At 47.4% G+C, this 24,016-nt stretch overlaps 2 protein-coding genes across 4 annotated transcripts; one reads left to right on the top strand and one right to left on the bottom strand.

Moving 5' to 3' along the window:
• Positions 1-6,991: 6,991 nt before the first annotated feature.
• On the bottom strand, positions 6,992-8,035 carry IMP4 (IMP U3 small nucleolar ribonucleoprotein 4; the record flags this gene model as incomplete). 2 transcript variants are annotated; one of them, XM_080719915.1, is made up of 6 exons in its annotated part: positions 6,992-7,117; positions 7,208-7,281; positions 7,373-7,467; positions 7,537-7,691; positions 7,768-7,900; positions 7,985-8,035. In XM_080719915.1, 6 exons carry the CDS (start codon positions 8,033-8,035, stop codon positions 7,005-7,007), a joined length of 621 nt encoding a protein of 206 aa, XP_080576041.1. In that variant the 3' UTR covers positions 6,992-7,004. The 2 variants fall into 2 exon arrangements, with proteins under 2 accessions (XP_080576041.1, XP_080576042.1); XM_080719916.1 differs by having other exon boundaries at positions 7,768-7,891.
• A 5,253-nt stretch (positions 8,036-13,288) lies between these two features.
• Positions 13,289-17,547, top strand: VMA22 (vacuolar ATPase assembly factor VMA22; the record flags this gene model as incomplete). Of its 2 annotated transcripts, none has more annotated exons than XM_080689666.1 (5): positions 13,289-13,375; positions 13,470-13,573; positions 13,662-13,744; positions 14,571-14,702; positions 17,435-17,547. In XM_080689666.1, 5 exons carry the CDS (start codon positions 13,289-13,291, stop codon positions 17,545-17,547), a joined length of 519 nt encoding a protein of 172 aa, XP_080545792.1. The 2 variants fall into 2 exon arrangements, with proteins under 2 accessions (XP_080545792.1, XP_080545791.1); XM_080689665.1 differs by having other exon boundaries at positions 13,289-13,399.
• Positions 17,548-24,016: the final 6,469 nt, after the last annotated feature.

Genomic DNA, 24,016 nt, shown 5'->3' with positions numbered 1-24,016 from the left:
TCCTCCTGCCCGGGGAGGCATCCTGCTCTGCCCTGCAGCTGGATCCGAGGGAGATCGAGGTAGGAGAGGCAGTGAGGAAAAATGAGAGGTGTCTTTTCCAGACTGAGTGAAAGCAGAAGCTTAGGTGTTGTTTTTTGTTTTTGTTTTTTGTTTGGGGGAACTGGGGATTGAACCTAGGGGCATTCTACCTCCGAGCTACACCCCCATCCCTATTTTTTGGAAACAGGAGCTCACTAAATTTGCCCGCTAACCTGCGATCCTCCTGTCTCAGCCTCCCAAGCACTGAAGATTACAAGCATGCGCCACCGTGCCTGGCCCATGTATCTGTGTTTTTGAAATTTCTTCCTATTCCAGGAACTGCTGAGAGGGGCTGGGGACGCCAGGATCCAGTCCTAACTTGAGGTTCCCAGCCCACATAAAGCTGCCAACGAATTGAGAACTGAAGTACTGATAATTCGTTCCAAGGGATGAGGAGTTCCCGACGTGTGTGTGTGTGTGTGTGTGTGTGTGTGTGTGTGTGTGTGTGTGTGTGTGTGTGGTGTGGCGTTCTGGGGATTGAACCCAGCCCGATTTTTTATTCTTTATTTTGAAACAGGGTCTCCCTGAATTGCAGAGGGCCTCACTAAGTAGCTGAGTCTGGCCGGGAACCTACTGTCTCATCCTCAGAGCTTTTTCTGTCCCCACATCCAGAAAATGTTCAGGGGGTGGGAGGGCACCACAGCACTAGTTCCTTAGGACCCGAGGAGAGATGAAAGTGCAGAGGGCTGTGGAGGACAGGCCTGGGTTAGCGCCTCTGGCTGGGATTATGCAAGGATTTCAGGTCATGGGGTTATTTCTAAGGGAGTCATGGAGGAGGCCATGGTGGAGATTAGCTTGAGGTTGCCGAGTTGTCAAAGGGGAAGGTCGGGGACTTGGAGGTATGGTGTAAGTTACTGAAAGGGTGACAGGGTGATTGGTAACAGGTTGTCAATTTAGTTCATTAGGAGTCATCAGGATATTTAAATCAGGGCTGGACAAACTTAAAATGCCAGATAGGAAGTGGTTTGGGTTTTGTTTCCTCTGTTCTCTATCCCAGATACTTCACTCAGCTGCAGCAGCATGAAAGCAGCCAGATGGTACGTAAACAAATTAGTGCACCTCTATTTTAATAAAACTTTATTTATAAACCGGGTGTGGTGGTGCATACCTATAATCCCAGGACTTGGGAGGCTGAAACAGAAGGACTCCAGGTTGGAGGACAGCCTCGGCAGGTAATGAGACTCTTATCAACCAAGCAAGACCCTGTTTCAAACTAAAAATAAAATAGGGCTAGGGGCGTAACTCAGAGGTAAAATGCCCCTGGGTCAAATCTCCAGTACCCCTCCCATACACACACAAAACTGTAGCCACTGAACCTTGAATTTCATAATTTTCATGCCATTTTTTGTGTGTGTGTCTGTGTGGACTGCAGACTGTAATTTGCAGACTGTGGCTTAAGTAACAGAGCCAAGTGAGTCTCTGGTGTCAGGGCTGAGGGGCCGCTTATTGTGGGTTCAGCGGGTGTCTCTGCAGACTCATTGCTTGGCATTTATCATTCTCATCTTTGAGTGTTTTAAGGTTCAGCAGTTACCATTAAGGGTGCACAGCAATAATGGATTCATCAGAGGTCAGTGAAAGTTAATGACAATTACTGGGGGATGTCTCTGGGACACGGAGGTGTCAGGGGAAAGACAGCGTCAATAACTGAGGAGCACTGGGATTTGAAAATGACTCTTAGTTATGGAGGAGTCAGAAATGAGGGGATGGTGAGAGCTCCTCCTGAGTGTTGGACGAGAGATGTCAGCATCGCTGATGTCCCGTGGGTGGGCATTGGTTGTTGAATTCAGGGAGGTGGAATAGGGAAGTTTAGTGAACTTGTGAAAGCAGAGCAGTTCTCGGGGCAAGTCATGGAGGCTCTCTGAGTCCGAGTCCTTGTGGTCATTCTGGGGTAGGGGATGTCAGAACACATGGGGAGAGTCATCAAGGGATTATGAAGTGTCTCCATGGACTACAGTGGCAAAGGCTGTCACCGGAGGTAAGTGGTCACTGAAGACTGGGTGGTACCTACGAGCATTTGCAGCTATGAGGCGTCACCAGACATGGTGATGGAAGCAAAGTAAGCAAGGAGGCTGACCTAGCAACTGGGGACTCTGTCTAGCTAGGTGGGGATTTTCTGTCCTAATAGGAGCTCAGAGCCCTGACTGGGGAGGCTTGGCAGGGTCTCTGTGTTCAGAGGTGGGATCCTGCTGAGGGCACCTCTCTCTCATAGACCAAGGTCTGTCTACTGGTGGAGGATAGTATATCCAGCCAGCTGAAGGCCAACTGGGCGGGTTGGGTCTCTTTCCACTGGGGTAACATCTTTAAGGTATTGGTGCTTTTTTGTGTGTGTGGTACTGGTGGTACTGGGGTTTCTGGAAGCCCTTCTACCTCCAGGCTACACTCCCAGACCTATTTTATATCTTTTATTTGAAAACAGGGTCTCTTAAGCCAGTACGGCTGGCTTCGAACCTGCACAATCCTCCTGTCTCTGCCTCCCAAGCGTGGGGATTACAAGCGTGCACCACCATGCCCGGTGGTATTGGTGCATTATAATTACACATGATAGTGGGATTGATTGTAACATATGTGTCCACGCACATAGCATAATTCGTTCTGCTTTCTTCCTGTGCCCGCCTTTTCTCTTTCTGGTCCCTCCCCAGCCCCTTTCACTGCCCTACTGGTCTCTCATTTTCATGAGCTACCATTCCTTTCAATTTTTTTTCCCACATATGAGAGAAAGCATATAGCCCCTGATTGTCTGAATCTGTCTTATCTCACTTAGACGTTCTCTAGTTCCATCCATTTTCCTGAAAATTACATAATTTTATTCTTTATGGCTGTGTAAAACTCTTCTTTATCTGCTAATCTGTCCATGGACACCTAGGCTTCTCTCATAATTTAGCTACTCTGAGTTGTGTTGCTATAAAGACGAGTATGCATGTATCACTATAGTATGCTCTTTTGGATACATTGGTATAAAATCTTTATTTTGATGAAGGATTTCTGCCTTTTGGCTTGGCTAAAGTCCACTTTTCAACCAGCTTGGGAGGGGTTCATATTTCTCTCTGGCCACAGGTCTATATGGGTTTCTGGTTGGGTGATTTCCCATCCATCCAAGAATCTGCCTATTTGTCTGCTATCTGCCCAGCTTGAAGTTTGTTTCTTTGGGAATATATCATCCATCTGAAAGTTGGCCTGGCCAAGGGTTTTCCTAGCTGGTTGGTTGGAGGTAGGGTTTCTGTCCTTTGGGAGATGTCTTTCTGTCTAGCTGGGTACCTTCCCCTATAGCTGTGGCCAGCCCCACCTCTCCCTTCCCTCAGAGGAGTGCAAGCTGTTTCTGCAATGGCACGCACAGCTGCTGGTGGTACTCCTGATTCCTACCAGCAGTTCTCTGCAGTGAGAGCACTTGGACTCCTGAGCTCAGAGTGTTTGCTGCACAGGCTGAGTGTGTGCTCAACAGAGCTGAGGACTAAGTGGTGCTCAGGGATGCCTGTGCAGTGCTGAGAGGAGCCCTGTCTGTGCTTGGGATTGAAACCAGGGACATTCTACCTCTGAGCTACACCCCTGGCTCGATTTTTATTCTTTATTTTTGAAACAAGGTCTCACTAATTTGCAGAGGGCCTCAATAAGGCTGAGGCAGGAAAAGACCAGCCTCAGGCTTGAGACTGGCCTCAGAAACACTATGTGATGTGTGTATGTGATATGTGTATGTATGTTTGTGTCACTTTGAATCTCATTATGATGTATAATTACATTATAATTACATTTACATCGTAAAGGTATATAAAAAAAGAAAAAGAGCCTAAAGACCACATGCTGGCCTCAAACCTATGATCCCATTATAGGCATGTGCCATCCCACCCAGGTTGGCCAATATCACTAAACATAATGTCCTCGAGGTTCATCACTGTTGTAAATAATAGGACTTCTTTCTTGCTTAAGAGTATGGTATAAGCTGGGCATGGTGGTGCATGCTTGTAATCCCAGCATTTTGGAGGCTGAGACAGGAGGATTTATGTTTGAGGACAGCTTCAGCTACTTAGTGAGGCCCTTTGCAATTCAATGAGACCCTGTTTTAAAATAAAGAATAAAAGCTGGGTGTAGTGGTACATACTTGTAACCCCAGTACTTGGCAGCCTGAAACAGGAGGATTGCACAGGTTCAAAGCCAGCCTCAGCAACTTAGTGAGACCCTGTTTCAAAATAAAATATAAAATAAGCAGGGGCTGTAGCCTGGAGGTAGAGACCCCTGGGTTCCATCTCCAGGACCACAAATAAATAAATAAATAAATAAATAAATAAATAAAACAGGGCTAGGGATGTCGTTCAGAGGTAGAATTTCCCTGGGTTCCACCCCCAGTACAGTAAAAAAAAAAAAAAGTGTGGTATGAGCAAGACGTGGTAACATGCCTGTGATTGCAGTACTTGGGAGGTTGAGGGAAGAGGATCACAGGTTCAAGGACAGCCTCAATCATATAGAGCAACTCAGCAATCTAGCAAGGCCCTATTTTAAAAAGTAATAATAAAAAAGAAAAATAAAAAACAAAAATGAAATGGACTGGAATGTAGCTTGGAGGCAGAACACCCCTGGTCAATCACACATGCACATGCAAACACATGCACATGAATGTGGTATGTATATTTCATTTTTTTTATTCATTTGTCCACTGGTGGACTCTTGTTTTTTTTCCATATCCTAGCTATTGTGAATACTGCTGCAATAAAGAAGAGATTATATCTTCCAGATACAGATTTCACTTCCTTTAGCTAGAGTCCCAGAAGCAGGATTGCCCAGGTGGTATGGTTGGTCTACTTTTTAATTTTTTGAGGAACCATCATCCTGCCCTCAATAAAAGCTGTGTCAATTTCCATTCCTACTAATAATTGCCATCCTTATAGATGTGAAGAGATAGTTTATTGTGGTTTTGATTTGCAATTCCCTAATCATTAGTAATATTGAACATTTTTTCCTACACCTATTAGCCATTTGTACCCTGTTTTGTTTTGTTTTTTTTGGTGGTACTGGGGGTGGAACCCAGAGGCTTTCTTACCTCCGGGCTATACTCCAGACCTTTTTTTCTTTTATATTTTATTTGGAAACAGGGCTCACTAAGTTGCTGAGAGCCTCACTAAGTAGCTGAGGCTGGCTTCAAACCCATGTGATCCTGTCTCAGCCTCCCAAGTGCGGGGATTACAAGCATGTGCTACCACGCCCAGCTGTGCCCATTTTTAAAATCAGGTCTGTTTCTTTGACATTCAGTCTAGTTCTTATATATTTGGGATAGTGCTATGGTTTGAATGTTTGTCTCCCAAATTCTTATGTTGAAGCCTAACCCTCAAGGTAATGGTTTTAGGAGGTAGGCCTTGGGTAGGTGATTAGGGGTTGAGGGCTCTTTACTCACGAGTTGGACTGATGTCTTTAGGAAGGCCTGTGCCAGGCGTTGTGGTGGACGCTTGTAATCTCAGCGCTTGGGAGGCTGAGACAGGAGGATCACAGTTTCAAAGCCAGCCTTGGCTGCTTAGTGAGGCTCTCAGCAACTTAGTGAGACCCTGTTTCCAAGTAAAGTATAAAAATAGGTCTGGGAGTATAGCCCGGAGGTAGAAAAGCCCCTAGGTTCCACCCCCAGTACCACAAGGGAGGGGAAAAAAAAAAAAAAAAGAGGCCCGAGGGAGCTCCTCATCCGCACTTCCTACCACATGAGGACACAGCCAGAAGGTGCTATGAACCAGAATTAGCTCTCACCAGACTATTGTGGACCAGGATCAGGGCATCTACTGACTGGTGCTGTGACCTTGGACTGATCAGCCTTCAAAACTATGGGCAATAATTTTCTGTTGCTTAGAAATTACTCAGCTTATGATACTATTACAGAAGTACAAACCAGACCAAGATAGATCTTAGCCCTTTGTCACAAGATACATGTTCTGCATGTTTTCTCCCATTTTGTCGGTAAGGTATTGAGGTCCTTGAATAGATGTTGAATATAAAGAAGCATGGTGTGAGTTGGGTATGATGGTACACGCTTGTAATCCCAGCTTTCAGGATGCCCATTCAGAAGGCCCCTGGTAGCCGGGCGTGGTGGCACACGCTTGTAATCCCAGCATTCGGGAGGCTGAGACTGGAGGATGGCGGTTTGTGGACAGCCTCAGCTACTTAGGCCCTCTGCAACTCACTGAGACCCGGTTTCAAATAAAGAATAAAAAACTGGGCAGGGGGTGTAGCTCGGAGGTAGAATGCCCCTGGGTTCCATCCCCAGACCCGCAAAAAAAAAAAAAAAAAAAAAAAAAGAAGGCCCCTGGTCTCTGTCCTGCCCGTTTCCTTGGGTCTCCTTCCCCCCAAGGGGAGGGATTTCTTGTTGCCCCTTTTCCCAGTGAATGTGATACATTCTGCTTACTCTTCATGACCACTCTGCATAAAGCAGAGCCCTTGGATACAACACTGGGCATGTAGGCCAGAGGGGCCCAAGTTGGGAGAGGTGGGGCCTACCACCCTGGCCTTCCTCTGAACCTAGACAGCCCTCCTGTGGAGAGCTAGCAGTGGGCATGGTGGCCGCCTGTCACTGTCTCCAGTGAGTGGAAGGTGTACCAGCTTGCTAGGGCCAGGCGGAATCCTGATGAACACAGAGCCAAGTCCAGCTCCTCCAAGCCAGGATCACCTCCGAAGGGGATGGCCATACCAAATCTTCCATGTAAGATGATGAGCCCCATGTTGACATGCCACGTGAAGAGATCGCACGGCCATCAAGCCTTCCACTGGCCCCCACGGGCCCATCTTCAGGCGCATAGCAGTGGGGTATCCTCACTAGTCGGAGGCAGGCAGGTGGCGTGACACCAAGGGTTTATTCAGACCCACCCAGCCCCCTGTGGTCCAACACCAGGTCTTGGAGGTCTGTCTGCGCCATGTCCTCTGCCCGGGTTCCATGTCCATATTCTGGCTGGCCGGCAGGATCACTCGGCACTCAGGAAGACCCTCTTGCGTGCGGTGTTGGTATACGGGTGCCAGCGCCACTCCACATCTGCGGTGGCCTCCTGCTCCAGAGTGCCCAAGCGAATCATGTACACTGGGGACAGCAAGACAGCAGTGTCATCCCTCACACACCAGCCTCCCTTCCCTCACCTCTCCCAGGCATGGGCTGAAGCCCCAAACTCACGCTTCAGTTCAAAGCGAGGCCCGACCTCAGTCAGCTCCACGTTGCGGTGGTCTGTCCTCTTGTAGACATGGTGCCTGAGAACAGGAAGCCGCGGCAGGGAGGGGGGTGAGCCACAGCCATTCCAATGCCAGAGGCCACGCCACCCCAGGCCTTGCCCAGACCCACCGGAATGAGATGTAATCATCCTGGTTTGCAAAGGTAATGACTCGGTGGCTGTCGTCTTTGGGCACAGGGAACAGGTACCGGAGGATGTCGGAGACCTGGGGCACAGGAGAGAGTGGCAAATGCCTGGCCTGGCTCCCAATCCTCTCCCAAGGCCCCAAACATACCCGCTTGCCCAGCCGGGAGGAGAAGCCATGTGTGATGAGGTGGGGTTTGGCCTCCGACACGGTGTCCAGGTCTGGGATGTCGTGCCGCATGACCACGTTGCAGAGTGTGAAATATGCAGTAGGACCAAAGGGCAGGTGGCTGACAATGAGCCCCACTGTGGGACCAGAGGGTGGTCAGAGGCCCCATCTGCCTTCACACCAACCCCGACCCTCTCCTGTCCCCAGCTTTACCAGGTGTGCCTCGGTGTTCATGGACTACCAGGAGGTCTGTGACCCCGTTGGCTTTACAGGCTCGTACCAGCGCCCCCACCTCATGCCGACCTCGGTTCATGCGCTGGGCACCAGGAAACACCAGCTTTAGCTCCTGCAAGCGGACCACAGTGTATCATCAGGATCGGGGCCGCTGGTCTTGAGCGCCCCCCCCCCCCCATTCTCTGCCCACCGATACCTTTGCAAACATCTTCAGGCGAGAACTGGGATCCCGGGAGGTAGTGATCATGACCTTGGGGTCCTCGACCCCAGCCCATCGATACTCATCATCTACATGGCTAGTCACACCTGTCGGGAGCACAGGGGGCAAAAGTTCGACACTGTCCTGGGAGTGCAATGCTAACTTGGGGGCTGAGTCTGTCTGAGGAAACCACACCAACAAGGGCTAAGAGGGCAGCCACCAGTCCACTGACCAGCGACCAAGGCATAGAATCTTCTGTTTGCAAAAGTCCACATCCTGCTGAGACAGACTCCTGTGCCGTGCAACACACAGCTGTATATCTATATTGGGGATTCCTTTCCTACTTGTTGCTATAGAGACATCTGGGTGCCAGTGACACATGGGCAGAAACCATCCTGTGCTGGCAGACATTCCAGTGGGGAGACAACAAAGAAACTGGTGGGCATTACATAAATGGAGCCGGGAACACTCAGGAAGGACCCCTTTGGTACCATCCACAGAGCCATGAGGGCCCCTGGGGCAATTCCAGGAGCAGCTGTGGTGGGTCCTTTCCTCAGGTGGGAAGTGCCCCGTGTCTTGAGAAGGGCATGGAGGCCAGCAGGCAGAGGAGCTGGCTCACAGTGTCAGGAGGGCTACTTGGTACAGTCACCTTCACCACCAGCATCATCGAATTCTAAAGACTTCTTTAAGGCGAGAGCCTCCCGGCGTAACTCGGTGGGAATCAGGCGATTTTCTGCAAGGGAAAAACAGGCGATGAATGAGACACAAGTGGAGCGTCCTTGTTTCAAACTCCTCGGCAGCTTACAGGACTGCACGATTTGTGTGTGTGTGCGGTACTAGGGACTGAACTCAGAGGCATTCTACCCTTGAGCTTCACCCCAGCCCAATTTTATTTCTTATTTGGAAACAGGGTTTCCATAGATTGATGAGAGTCTCACTACTTGCTGAGACTGTCCTGGAACCTGCGATTTTCCTGTTTCAGCCTTCCAAGTACTGGGATTATGGGCATGTGCCACCACGCCCAGTAATGGACTGTATAAATATGATGGAAAGAAAAATCACTTTTTCTGAGCAGAGATGATCAATATGGGATTAGAAGAAAGGTCACAAGAGCTGGGTGTGGTGGCGCATGCTTGTAATCCCCACGCTTGGGAGGCAGAGACAGGAGGATCGCGCAGGTTCGAAGCCAGCCACACATGCTGGCTTAGGAGACCCTGTTTCCAAATAAAAATGTAAAAATAGGTCTGGGAGTGTAGCCCAGAGGTAGAAGGGCTTCCAGGAACCCCAGTACCACCAAAAAAATAAAAAATAAAAAAAATAAAGAATAAAAGACAGGGCAGGGAGTGTGGCTCAGAGGTAGAATTTTCCATCTCACATGCCAACCTGTGGTTACTAGGGACTTCAATTTCTATGGTTCTATGCTCTCATGTCTTGAGGCTTTTTTTTTTTTTTTTTTTAGTGGTACTGGAGGTGGAACCCAGGGGCTTTCTACTTCTGGGCTATACTCCCAGACCTATTTTATATTTTACTTGGAAAACTGGGTCTCACGAAGTAGCTGAGGCTGGCTTCCAAACTGCACGATCCTCCTGTCTCAGCCTCCCAAGCACGAGGATTACAAGCGTGCACCACCACACCACACCTGGTTGTCTTGAGGCTTTTTTGAAATATTTTATCGCAAATACCTACTGCTTTTACTGTTAGGCAAAAATTTCAAAATTAATTTTTTAGAGCGAGGCGGGTAAAAGATCAGTGGTAGAGCATTTAACTAGAATGGGCAAGGCCCTAGGTTTGATCTCCAGCAGCAAAAAAAGAAATTAATATTTTAAAGAAATGAGACTGCTCTTTATATAAGAAGGCAGATCCTGAAACCCTTGGACGAGAACATCACTACTTGTAAAGCACAGAATGCTTCAAGGTACATGACAGTAGCTAACAGAGGTGTCTCTGTGAACTGAAGCAGGACCAGTGGAGGCTGTCTGTGGTGCTTGCACCCACCCTCTCTGGAGCACAGAATTCAGCCTTAGTGTACTGTGGGCCCAGTCCTTCTCCCTGGCATGCTCTGGAAGAACTCCAGCACACAGAGAAAACTAAAGTCACAGCAGCACTCCTCCTAACTACCCCAAACTGAAAATAAGTTCACTGCTGTCCCAGGAAAATGGATGTAAGGCCATGGGGCAGTCACCTGGAGGAGGCTCCCACTACCCAAGACAGATCTTAGAAACAATGTTGAACCAGAAGAAGAAATGAGAAAAGCTGCAAAAGAATACATGCAACCTAATACTACCTTTAAAACTGAACTCGGTGGGAGTGGTGGTGCATACCTGTACAGCCTCAGCAAGTAGTGAGACTCTCATCAATCTAGCGAGACACTTCAAAATAAAAACAAAATAGGGCAAGGGGGTGGAGCTCAGAGTGCCTATATTTAATCCCCAATAAAACACACACCATAGCCGGGCGTGGTGGCGCACGCTTGTAATCCCCGTGCTTGGGAGGCTGAGATAGGAGGATCGCGCTGGTTCAAAGCCAGCCTCAGCTACTTAGTGAGGCTCTCAGCAACTTAGTGAGGCCCTGTTTCCAAATAAAATATAAAATAGGTCTGGGAGTATAGCCCGGAGGTAGAAAGCCTCTGGGTTCCACCCCCAGTACCACCAAAAATAAATAAATAATAAAAAAAATAAAACACACACCATACACACACACACAGGCCTCACAAAATAGTGAGACTCAACAACCTGGTAAGACTCTGTTTCAAAACAAACTATAAAGGGCAGGGGGTATAATTTGAAGGCATAATGCTCCTGGGTTCCAGCCTCAGTACCACAAAGTAACAACAAAAATTTTTACTTTTTACTTTTTTTGGCGGATCTGGGGATGGAACCCAGGGGCATTCAACCCCCAAGCTATACCCCCTACCCTATTTTTTATTCTTTATTTTGAAACAGAGTCTCACTGAGTTGCGAAGGGCCTAAGTAGCTGAGGCTGTCTGTGAACCGCGATCCTCCAGTCTCAGCCTCCCAAATGCTGAGATTACAAACATACGCCACCACGCCCGGCTTGGCTTACTTTTAAATAATAATATAGTGGTTACTCTAAGTTAGGAAAAAAAATTCTGAACTTCAATGTGGTAAAAAGGATCGAGCCCAGGGACAATTTACCTCTGAGCTGTACTCCAGTCCTATTTCTTTGTTGTTGTTGTACTGGGGGTGGAACCCAGGGGTTTTTCTACTGCCAGGCTATATTCCCAGACCTATTTTATACTTTATTTGGAAACAGGGTCTCACTAAGTTGCTGAGCGCCTCACTAAGTAGCTGAGGCTGGCTTCCAACCTGTGTGATCCTCCTGTCTCAGCTTCCTAAACGCTGGGATTACAAGAATGCCCCACCACAGCTGGCTTCATTTTTTTTAAATAAGAGTTTTACAACTTAGTGAAGCTCTTATTAAAAAAAAAAAAAAAATAAGCCAGGCATGGTGGCTCACGCTTGTAATCCCAGCATTCGGGAGGCTGAGACAGGAGGATGGGGTTTGCACTTAGCCTCAGCTACTTTAGTGAGGTCCTCTGCAATTTAGTGAGACCCAGTTTCAAAATAAAGAATAAAAAATAGGTCAGGGGTGTAGCTCAGAGGTCGAATGCCCCTGGGTCCCATCCCCAGACTTGCAAAAATAAGTAAATAAATAAATAAGAGCTTCATTAAGTTGTAGATGCTGACCTTGAACTTGCAATCCTCCTGTCTCAGCCTCCCACAGCAATGCACTTCAACCATTTTTCATTTTTTTAGGTGAATAGGTCACAAGTATACGTATGTTCAAGTTATGCTTTTTAACTTGAACATACGTGTACATACACTTTGGAACATGGGAGCGAATTAACCAAATGAACTGGGTGTGATGCAGAATCAGATAGAATATTAAAAAGTCTACGAACAGATTAATATGGCATTTTCAATCAGGCTGCGACACAATATCTTCACTAACAGAGGAAACGGGAATGTGGAGAGAAAACTGAAAACTTAGATTCCTAACACGTAACACAAATAAAACTAGGTTCTACATGGAATAACCATCAAAAAACGCAAGAGCATCATGAGTGCTAAACGACAGAGACTTTGGAACCTTAAAACCAAGTAGGTAGCAAGAACAAATTCCGAGGGAGGGCTACGACCATGTACAAGTTTTAAAATTTTGAAAGTACTGGACACACTGTAAAGCAAGCTGTAAAGCCCGGATACTGCAACATAGACAAGTAATCCCATCATCTAAGAGTATCATTCGCAAGCCGCAGGAGGCCTTGAAAGAAAAGTAAAGCGCCAGTAAACACTGCGGTTCTACATGAACATCAACTGGCAAACGCCCTTTATGCCACTGGATTAGGGGTGGGCGCCGTACCTTCCAGCGCCCGCCGGACTTTCTCCTTCCTCTCCTGGGCGGATCGCTGCGCCTCCTCGCGGGCCTTTCGGTACAGGTATTCGCGGCGCAGGCGGGCCTCGCGCCGCAGCTAGGGGAGCATCAAGCTGGTTACTACCCACCTCCGAGCCCCCAGGACCTTAACCTCCGCACTCCGCGACCCCCCACCCTCGGGACGAGCTTGGAAATCACCCTTACCATCCTGGGCGCCGCTTCCACGTGAGGCCGGGAGAACCGGTGGGTGTGGCCAGCGTGGAGCTGCCCTCGCTTCCGCCCTCAACCAAGAAGGACGCCAGAGTCTACTGCCGCCGAGAATGCCCGAAGTTAAGATGGCGACAGCGGAAGGCGTAGCGAGGCGATTGGTTCGTCTGGAAGCACGTGATCTCCGAAGCAACCAATAAACTCACTGAAACTAGTAAACCGGCGACAGAATGTTTTCACTTGGCTAAGATGGCGGCCCGCGGCTTCGCCACTGGCTTCCGCTGTGCGGGACGCCCGCTTTAAAGATTACGGGCAGTCTAAGCAATCACAGTGGCGCCTCGAAACAGTCCATCAGCTGTAAAAGAGTCCGGGTGAGTAACTGGGTGGCTGCCTCTTGGCGCCTTCCGGGTGTAAGTTTAAAGCGACTGCTCCCTTAATCAAAATAGTTGTCATACAGTGTCTCCTTCCTTTTACCACAGCTGCAGCCCGACTTTTAAAAGTTGCTTCTGGAAGCGACGGGGAACCGCCTTTGCTCTGGTTGGCCGACCCAATTGAGGCGCTAAGCGGAGCTACAGATTCCATTAGGCTGCTTCTAGGGAAAGGAGAGTGTTTGCCGCTGAGGCCACTGGCGGCCTCCCTGCCGGTGGCATCGGGGCACCACTGGACCTCGGTCCCGCCGAGACCGGAGGGGGCCGGCCCATGGCGGCCCCGGACCTGCGGGCGAAGCTGGACTCCCAGCTCCTGCAGCTGCTCGAGGACCTGGAGGAGCTGGAGACTAAGCGAACGGCACTGAATGCCCGGGTGGAAGAGGTGGGCCCCTGAACAGGTGGCGGAAGGGCACCTGGGTCTAATCAGAGTCTGACAGTTCTTCTTTCCCCAGGGCTGGCTTTCGCTCGCCAAGGCTCGCTACGCCATGGGTGCCAAGTCTGTAGGGCCTCTGCAGTATGCCTCCCACATGGAGCCCCAGGTTTGTGTGAGCGCCAGGTGAGGAACTTTAGGTGCTGGAAGGGGTAGCGGAGTCCAGGACCTGGCCCAGTCTCTCAAAAGCCCATCCTCCCCTCTCGTTCTTCAGCGAGGCCCAGGATGGACCCCAGACTTTCAGGGTGGTTAGATCTGACGCCCTGACTCCAGAAGAAGTGGGGCCTGGTGAGGCAGGTGAGTCCCCTTCCTCCTGTGAAGGTCCCATCCTGACATCAAAGACAAAAGGCACAACACAGTTAAGGAAACAACTTAATTTAGGATTTAGCGATACAGCACTCTTGAGCTGAAGAATCTCTTGGTAAGGTGGTTTTTAGACTTTTATAGGGAGGATTAGAGAAGTTATAGGTGAGTTCCTTTACAGTTGGGATGGTTTTACAGTCAACAAAAGTGTCAGCTGAACAGAAACTGTTTAGCTCTATTTCATAAGGAATAAAATTTATTTTTTCTTTACTAGGGATTGAATCCAGGGGTGCTCTACCACTAAGCTACCTTCCAGCCTTTTTTCCTAATTAATTAATTAACTAATTAATTATTTTGAGGGTGGTATTGTTAAGTTGCTGAGGCTGGCCTTGAACTTGTGATCTCCTTTCTCAGCTTTTGAATTGCTGGAAGTTGCTGGGATTATAGGTGTGCAGCACGCTTGGAGAAGTAAAAATTTTACCCTAGTTAATCAGTCATAAAGACAAAAAATGCGGAGTTGAAGGATCTATGTCGGGTCTTTTAGCACATTCAGGCTAAATGGGTAAGGTCAGGATGTGGCTTTGTCATGGGAAAACAGGGTCATCTGTGGGCCTTGTGGGAGTCATGAGAAAGAGTGGACAGGGCCATTTGAATCACAAGAGGAAAGATGGTGCTATTTCCAGGAACACTAAAGGTTGGGGGGATTTTCCAGCCTTCAGTGTTTTCTAGAATCTTGAACTCAGATCAAGCTTAAAGCCATCACCAAGATAGCAAAAGCCAAATGGTAAGACCCAGCTTCCTCTAGCCTTTCTTTCTACAGCTCTGCGCAGACGCAAGGGCCCCACCAAGACCCTGGAGCCAGAGCCCTCTGCAGCCCTACCAGACCCCCTGAACTGGTTTGGAATCCTGGTTCCTCACAGTTTGCGGCAGGCCCAAGCCAGCTTTCGGGAAGGTAAGTGGACTCTGCAGTTGGCCATGTGTCACTGGACTAAATTCTGACCCTCTATGCCTATGTTCTGTGGGAACATTTGAGCACTAACACCAAGTTAGAGTTTTGCAGGATTTCTGCATTGCAAACTTTTGCTGCATACCTACTGTTTTTCCACAAGTATTCACTGGCTATTGACAGTGATCCAGGCTGATATTAGCTGTTAGCTGTCAGGGCAACAGCAGGGGAACAGTGGACAAAGAGCCATCCGGGATGTTTATTCTGGTGAAGGGATAAAAGCAATGTGCAAATAACAGCTTTTTTTTTTTTTTTTTTGCTTTTTTTTAGTGGTACTGGGGTTCCTGGAAACCCTTCTACCTCTGGGCTACACTCCCAGACCTATTTTTATACTTTTTTATTTGGAAACAGGGTCTCTTAAGCCAGTGCGGCTGACTTCGAACCTGCGCGATCCTCCCGTCTCCACCTCCCAAGCACGGGAATTACAAGCATACGCCACCACACCCAGCAGTAACTAAGCTTTTAATACCAGGCTGTGAAAACTGAAAAAAGTAACGCAAGATGGAGTGGGACAGAAATGGGCTAGGGGAGCTATTTTATGAAGGGTGGGCAGAGAAGGTCTCTCTGCAGAGAAGAAGGAAAAGTTTTGTTGGTGATCTTGGTGGGGAGGGCAGTGTTCTAAGCAGGGGGAAGAGCTACCATAACAGCGCTAAAGGAGGGTATGTGTAGTACATTGGCGGAAGAACAGAGAGTCTAGTGTGGAGTCCACGCAGTGAGTGCCAGGCGGAGGGCAGTGGAGCCAGACCCAGGTGATGTAGGCCCTTGAGGACTTTGGGAATATGAGTTGGTTCTGAGCAGAGGATGGTGCAGTAGGATCCACAGATTAAGAGGAACCCTTTCAGGAGGATTGTGGTTCACGGAAAGCCTCAGCTACTTAGTGAGGCCCTTTGCAACTCAGTGAGACCCTGTTTCAAAATAAAGAATAAGCTAGGTGTGGTGGCGCACGCTTATAATCCCAGTGCTTGGGAGGCTGAGGCAGGAGGATTACACAGGTTTGAAGCCAGCTTCAGCTACTTACTGAGGCTTTCAGCAAGTTAGTGAGACCCTGTTTCCAAATAAATTATTTTAAAAAATAGGCCTGGGGGTGTAGCCCAGAGGTAGAAAGCCCCTGGGCTCCACCTCATTGTACCACACACAAAAAAAAAGAATAAAAGTTTAGGCTGGAGGTATAGCTCAGAGATATAATGCCCCTGGGTTCCATCCTCAGTACCCACCCCCCAAAAAAATAAAGAAAAAAGAGGAAGTCTTTGGGCGCTGATAGGAGACAGACTGCAAAGCAGAGAGTTGCTAGGAGCAGCCAGGCACGAAATGCAGGCAGAGGCAGTGGAGGAGGAAGTGGGGTCAACAGTAGGATCTGCACAATGTATTGCTACTAGAAGCCCCAGCATTTGCTGATAGATGTATGGGTAAGGGAAGGAGTGAAGTCTAAGGAAACCCATGGTCTTCATCCATAACCCTGGGGTGATGGAGCTGCTCTCTCTCGCCATGAGCAGGCTGCAGGGCAGCAGCTGGGGGGAAGTCAGGAGGTGAGTGTGGGTGTAGGTGTGTTTTCGTGTACTGTGCAGCATCCACCAATGCCCAGGTAGAGTGTCTGAGTGGGTGGTTGCCTTTGGACCGTGGGAGAAACCTGGACTGGAGTGAGATTGGAAGTCCACTAGAGAGCTCATTTTTTAATTCACAAGTTGGGTATGGTGGTGCTTGCTTGGAATCCCAGTACTTGGGAGACTGGGGCAGGAGGATCACAGGTTCACGGCCAGCCTCGACTTCTTAATGAGAACCCTGTTTCAAAAGTAAAGACTGAAAAATAGGGCTGGGTATAGCTCGAAGGTAGAATGCCCCTGGGTTCAATCCCTAGTACCACACACAAAAATAAATTCACAAGTTTTTCACAAACATGCAGGGTTAAAGCTGAAATGAGTATAGACCAGAGGTGTGGAATAGGAGACTGAAGAACAGTGCCAAGAGGGCAAGACATCCCAGAATCAAGAGGAAAAGGTGTTTTCTGGAGGGGCTAATGAGACACGTCATCTTCACTCTACCCACAGATGGCTGAGAACCGCCTGGAGAAATAGATGGCAAGGACTTTGACAAAGCCATTAGGAAGCCAGGCGTGGTGGCACACACTTGTAATCCCAGTACTTGGGAGGCTAAGACAGGAGGATTGCACAGGTTCAAAGCCAGCCTCTGCTATTTAGTGAGGCCCTCTGCAATTTAGTGAGACCCTGTTTCCAAATAAGAAATAAAAAGAGGTTTGGGATTTAGCTCAGAGGCAGAATACCTCTCGGTTCGATCCCCAGTGCCACAAAAATAAAATAAGCCATTAAGGGTGGATGCAGACTATGGATCACTCTGAGGGACAGAGTAAAAAGATAGAGGGAGATGGATAGGAACAAAAAGGAATGCAGTGAAGGGGACATAAAGGAAAGGAGGCCGTGAGATAGCGTGTGGTGGGAGTTTTTCATGCCTGGTGGGTGATGAAGGGGGTCAGGGAAGCCTTCTGAGGAGGTGACATTTGAGCACAAACCTGAAGGAGGCAAAGGTGAGGGTGCAGTGAGGCTCAAGAGCAGCCAACACATGGCTGTCCTGGAACGCATCCTTTGCAGTCCCCAGGCTGGGTGGGGTGGGGACCCAGAGCCCATGAATCATGATATATGGTGGCATTTTCTTTTTTCTTCCAGGCCTGCAGCTGGCTGCAGATATAGCCAGCCTCCAGACCCGCATTGACTGGGGTCAAAACCAGCTCCGGGAGCTCCAGGAGAGACTCAGGCAACTTGAGCCCGGGGCTGCTTGACCTGCTTGACCGGTGTTCACAAAGACAGACACTGAGAAGTAGCTGCCTAGGCCTTCTTCCTTCACAAATAACACCTGCCTCTGCCCTGTCCCTACCCCTACCCTAGCTAATGCTCCTCTCTGAAATGACCTTGATTGGTTTTGACTTCGCTAGGTGTAACATTTAAAGAGATAAGCTGACCCAGCCTCAGCAATTTAGGGAGGTCCTCTATAACTTAGACCCTATGTCAAAATGAAAAATAAAATAGGCCTGGAGGAGTAGCTCAGAGGTAGAGTGCCCTGAGTTCAATCTCCAGTACCACATACACACACGTAGAGAAAAAGTAAACTGAGTAATATTGAAAGCCACTTCTTTGGAACCATTGTTTTCCTGTGTTCTTCTGGGGTTCCCTCTTAAGGGTCTGGTGCAAGTCTGTTGGTGGTAGTAAACAGTTGAACAAGCTGTATTGTCTGATATATTTTCCTGCATGCTGAAATACTGTCAGGGCCACCAGACCCTCAAAACTAACTTGGATGGAGGAAAAGACCACTCAGGGCCAAAAGATCAGGACAGTATAATTTGCATCAATAAAAATAGACATGTAAGCTGGCGCAGTGGTACACGCTTGTAATCCCAGCATTTGGGAGGCTGAGACGGAGGGTCGCAGTTCGCAGACAACCTCAGCTACTTAGTGAGGCACTGCATAACTTAGTGAGACCCTGTTTCACAATAAAGAATAAAAAATAGAGCAGGAGGTGTAGCTCAGAGGTCGAATGCCCTGGATTCCATCCCCAGACCTGCAAAAAAAAAAAGACAAGAACATTCCTCCCACTTACCATGTGTACCCCACCTAAGTGGGAGGCTAAAGTGGGAGGATCACTTGAGCCCTTGGCCATGAGTTCAAGACCAGCCTGGGCAACATAGTAAGACCCTATTTCCAAAACAAAACCCCCCTGAATAGATGAGCAGCCTTAGGAGGATATAAAAGATCTGGAAGTAAAAAAGATCTGTCATAAGTTTTCAAGGGAACTTCTAGGTTTCGAAACTTCCTTCATCTTACCTGACTGGAGTGAGGCCACAAGGAGCCAGTCGTTTCCTGTTCTGGGAATTCTGTCCTTGCTGGGCCTTTCTAAAGGGTTGATCTTTTTAGCAGTTTGGGAGGGGGGGCAGTATTCTTTCTGTTTGGGTGGAGAATGTAATTCTTTGCTCATAATGAGATGTAAATGTTTCCTCCCAGTTTGTCTTTTTTTTAATTTGCAATACTGGGGATGAAACCCAGGGGTGTTCTACCTCCGAGCTACACCCCCAGCCCTGTTTTTATTCTTTATTTTGAAATAGGATCTCACTGAGTTGCAAAGGGCTTCACTAAGTAACTGAGGCTGTCTGTGAACTGTGATCCTCCTGTCTCAGCCTCCGGAATGCTGGGATTACAAGCAAGCATGTGTCACCACGCCCAGCTTCCCAGTTTGTCTTTTAACTTTGTTGTGTGTGGGGGGGTTTCCTAAGAGTTAATCGGCACTGTTAAGTCACAGTTACTACCAAAGGGCTAGAAGCTTCTTGCTTACAGCTTTGGAAATGCTGTAACACTCATCAGGTTTGTTTTTCGTTTTGTTTTTTGTTTTTCCGGGTCTGGGGGTGGAACCCAGGGGCATTCAACCTCTGAGCTACACCCCCCTGCCCTATTTTTTATTCTTTATTTTGAAACAGGGTCTCACTGAGTTGCGGAGGGCCTCACAAGGTAGCTGAGGCTGTCCACGAACTGTGATCCTCCAGTCTCAGCCTCCCGAATGCTGGGATTACAAGCCTGTGCCACCATACCCGGCTCACTCATCTTCAGTTTTACTTAGGTTTACTCTCTCTCTTTTTCAGTACAGGGGATGGAACCCAGGGGCATTCTACCTCTGAGCTATACCCCCAGCCCTAGCCCTATTTTATAGTCCTTTTTATGTTTGAAACAGGGTCTCACTGAGTTTCGAAGGGTCTCACTAAATAATAGCTGAGGCTGTCCACAAACCGCAATCCTCTGGTCTCTGCCTGCTGAATGCTAGGATTACAAGTGTGTGCCACCACGCCCGTCTTACTTAGGTTTTAACAAAGAAATCGTAACACATTAGACTTATGCAGCTAATTTTAGGACTGCGTCATATCACTTCAGTTGAGCTGCTTTCAAAACTTCACAAGAATAATGGAAAGAGAGGAGACCTCTGGACACCAGCCTTTGTCTCCTTACTTTCCGTCATCAGTTTTTCTTGCAAGGAGAAAAGAGACCTCTGAACACCTTCCTTCACCGCCTTTTTACTTTCTGTCATCAGTTTTTCTTGCAAGAAAATCTCACCATGTTCACCGCAAGAACATTCCCGCAGCTCCCCTCTGTCCTCTGGACTCTTCAAGTAGTCATATGGCTCTTAAGGGCTTCCATTCTCTGGCTGTCAATTTTTTGTTGTTGCTGTTGTTTGCAGTACTGGGGATGGAACCCAGGGTCATTCTACCTCCAAGCTACACCCCCAGCCCTATTTTTTATTCTTTATTTTGAAACCAAGTCTCGCTAAGTTGTGGAGAGCCTCACTAGCTGAGGCTGAGGATCACAAAACTGTGATCATCCTCCTGTCTCAGCCTCTCAAGTACTGGGATTACAAGTGCCATCACGCCCAACTAAAAACTCTTTTATTGTAAAATAAATGGTAAAGTCCACAGAAAAATTGAATAGCTTAATGACCAAAGTGAGAACTATACTCATGTTGTGGGAGGTTAGGTCCCTGGAGACAAGAGACAGGCAGAGTGGGATAGCATGTTAACTGCATTCACCCGTGTGGCTCAATAAACAAAGCTCCAGTTCTGAGCCACTGAGCTCAGAACATGCAAGTTTGTTCTTTCTTTGTTTTTTTGTTTGTTTGTTTTGTTTTTTCTTTGCTGTACTGGGGATGAAACCCAGGGGCATTCTACCTCCAAGCTGCATGCCTAGCCCTATTTTTTTTTTTTTTTCCAGTACCAGGGATGGAACCCAGGGGCATTCTACCCCAAGCTATACCTCCAGCCCTATTTTTGTGCGTGTGTGTGTGTGTGTTGTGTGTGTGTGAGTGTGTGTGTGTGTGTCTGGGGATGGAACCCAGGGGCATTTGACCTCCGAGCTACACCACCTGCCCTGTTTTTTATTCTTTATTTTGAAACCAGGTCTCACTGAGTTGCAGAGGGCCTCACTAAGTAGCTGAGGCTGTCCGCGAACCGCGATCCTCCAGGTCTCAGCCTCCCGAATGCTGGGATTACAATCCAGCCCTATTTTTTATTCTTTATTTTGAAACGGTTTCACTGAGTTGCAGAAGGCCTCACTAAGTAGCTGAAGCTGTCCTTGAACTGTGATCCTCCTGTCTCAGCCTCCCAAATGCTGGGATTACAAGTGTGTGCCACCACACCCGGCCAATTTTTTTTTTCTTTTTATTTGTTTATTTTTTGTAGGTCTGGGGATGGAACCCAGGGGCATTCGACCTCCAAGCTACACTTCCTGCTTTGTGTGTGTGTGTGGGGGGGGGGGGTACTGGAGATGGAACCCAGGGGCTTTCTACATTTGAGCTACACTCCCAGGCCTATTTTATATTTTATTTGGAAACAGTCTCGCTAAGGTGCTGAAAGCCTCACTAAGTAGCTGAGGCTGGCTTTGAACCCGTGTGATCCTCCTGTCTCAGCCTTCCAAGCGTGGGGATTACAAGTGTGCACCACTACCCCTGGCTTTTTTTTTTTTTTTTTTTGGTGGTACTGGGGGTGGAACCCAGAGGCTTTCTACCTCCGGGCTATACTCCCAGACCCATTTTATATTTTATTTGGAAACAGGGTCTCACTAAGTTGCTGAGAGCCTCACTAAGTAATCGAACCTGTGCGATCCTCCTGTCTCAGCCTCCCAAGCGCAGGGATTACAAGCGTGCGCCACCACGCCCAGCTACACCTGGCTTTTTATTCTTTATTTTGAAACAGGGTCTCACTGAGTTGCAAAGGGCCTCACTAAGTAGCTGAGGCTGTCTGCAAACCATTATCCTCCTGTCTCAGCCTCCTAAATGCTGGGCTTACAAGTATGTACCACCACACCTGGCTAGAACATGCAGTCGCTTTTATGCATATATTTACTTGATTTTCAGAGCAGAGGGGTAAGTGTGAGATTTATTTTTCATAAGCAGAACAGCAGTTAATCTGTGTATTGTTTCTCTTTTTTTCTAGCAGCTCCCTACCTTATTTCACGGGCTGCCTGGGAAGGCTGTACTAGTTCACCTCTGACAAGGCCTGTGAACAAATTTTATTCTCGATCTTGTTCTAGGCTTCTAGCTAAGAGAACCTAGAAGGAAGGACATATTTGGGCTTCTGATTCATTCTCCTCTTTTGAGACTTTTCAACACATGTAAGAAGAACTTCTCAATTTTCAAGATTACTCTCAGAGTGATAAGGGTGGCCTATGGGGGTAGTTTCCTTTTAGCTATTGGTTTAATGAGTTGTAATCTGAAATATCCTTTGGTTTTTTTTCCAGAGATGTCTGCTCGTAGCCCATAGACCCTAGAGACAACTACTGTTTCCTGGTCTATAGTATTGGGGTCATCAATAGTTAACAGTTGAGGATTACACTGGTAGTTTTGACGAGCTTGAGGAGGAATTCATTGGGTAAAGTGAATCTTATTCGTTAAAGGCCTCTATGATGGGGTCACCCATTCCATATTGATATCCACCCTTAGTACTGTACTTGCTGGTCCAGCAGACACTGTCCCAACTAGAATGGCCTAGTCTTACCACAACCTTAACCTGGTTCAGAACAGAAAAATTTGTCAGCCTTTGTGAGTTTTCATTGTGTTTTCAGGATGCCACAAGATATAACCTGACATGGATCAAATTGAACAATAATATAACTGTTAGTTTTGGTAAAATTAACAGAAGCTTGTGGAATCTAGCTGCAACAACTCTATTAGTCTTTCCCACAGGATGAGAACCACCAATTGCTTCCTCATCCTAGTAGTGCAAATTCAAATTCAGCAGATGCCTAAGTAATAAAACTAAGACCATTATAAATCCTACTAATAAAGTCAATCCTAGCTGAGCGTGGTGGCACACACTTGTAATCCCCGCGCTTGGGAGGCAGAGACAGGAGGATCGCACAGGTTTGAAGCCAGCCAGGCTGGCTTAAGAGACCCTGTTTCCAAATAAAAATATAAAAAGGTCTGGGAGTGAAGCTCGGAGGTAGAAGGGCTTCCAGGAACCCCAGTACCGCAAAAAAAAAAAAAAAAAAAAAAAAAAAAGGTCAATCCTAAAGCACTTATGGCACAAAACTAAGAGTCTGACTTTGTGACATGAGATATGGTGCTCCTCTGCCCTCTGCCATGCACAGGCCATTCAGCTTCCAGGTGTGACTGGAGCAGGACAAGCAGTCTTTAAGGATTAGCTTACTTGGCTAGCTAGGTGGCTTGTGAGCAGTCAAGTGAGTCATTTCTGGGGCTGTTGGCTCCAGGGCTGTTAGCTTTAGGTGGCTGTATGGATTCAGGCAGCAATACCTTCTACTTTTATTGCAGTAGCATGTCTGGTTCCTCTGAGGGACTTTAATGGGACTTTAATGCTGCCTCTTACTTCCTGGCTGACACTAGAGTCCTGCTAAGGTAGGAAAGAAGAAAAAAAAAAAAATTAGGTAGAAAGGAGACAAATTAGGGAGGAGAGGGAAAATCTAGTTTTAAAATCTGGAAAATTTATGATCTCTAATTCTACTCTACAGAGTATGTTCTGTCTTAGGCAGAAGCCTCAATGAGCTTACACCCTTAGTCACAGTGGCCCCTCTCTCCTCACCTGAGATGTTTTGTAAACAAAGAATCTTTAAGGAGGGACAAGGTCAGACACCACCCATCAATGTGGAGAACTTTAGAATTAAAATACCAGACTTCCAACCCACCAAGTGCCCCTAGCCACCCTTCTCTCTGGGTGCCCTATTAGAAAAAAAATTGCAAAGATCTCAGCAGCGTCTCACACTCTCGAGAATGTTCTGTGAATGTGTATGTACTTCCACTTTTTCTAAATAAAACCTCTGTCTTTGTCTCTGATGGTGCTGAAATTCTTTTCACCATGGAAGCCAAGGATCCTGAGGGCTCTGAGGTGAGTTCCCTGGGGGCATGACACACTTCAAATCTCAGCACTTATAACACTTTATGCTTTATTTATTTATTTATTTATTTATTTATTTATTTATTTATTTTGAAGAGTGCTCCAAACTCTATCTCTGGAGCATAATCTCATTGTCCTAGGTCACCTTCCTATTTTGGGGAATGGCCTATTTCAGATGATTTTTTTCCTGGAATGTGACCTCTTCTTTCTAGCCATTTTACATGTTGTCTTTCTTTATTTTTAGTTAAACTTGTATTATTTGTGACTTTTGTTTGAATGTTTGCCAAGCAGATAAACAAGGACTGAGGTAGTGCAAAATAACTTTAGGATCTCTAATTCTATAACATTTTTCAATTGAAAGACTGTAAAA

Source organism: Muscardinus avellanarius (assembly GCF_963383645.1).
Source record: "Muscardinus avellanarius genome assembly, chromosome: 2".
Lineage (NCBI taxonomy): Eukaryota > Metazoa > Chordata > Mammalia > Rodentia > Gliridae > Muscardinus > Muscardinus avellanarius.
This window is presented reverse-complemented; position numbering and strand designations above follow the sequence as displayed.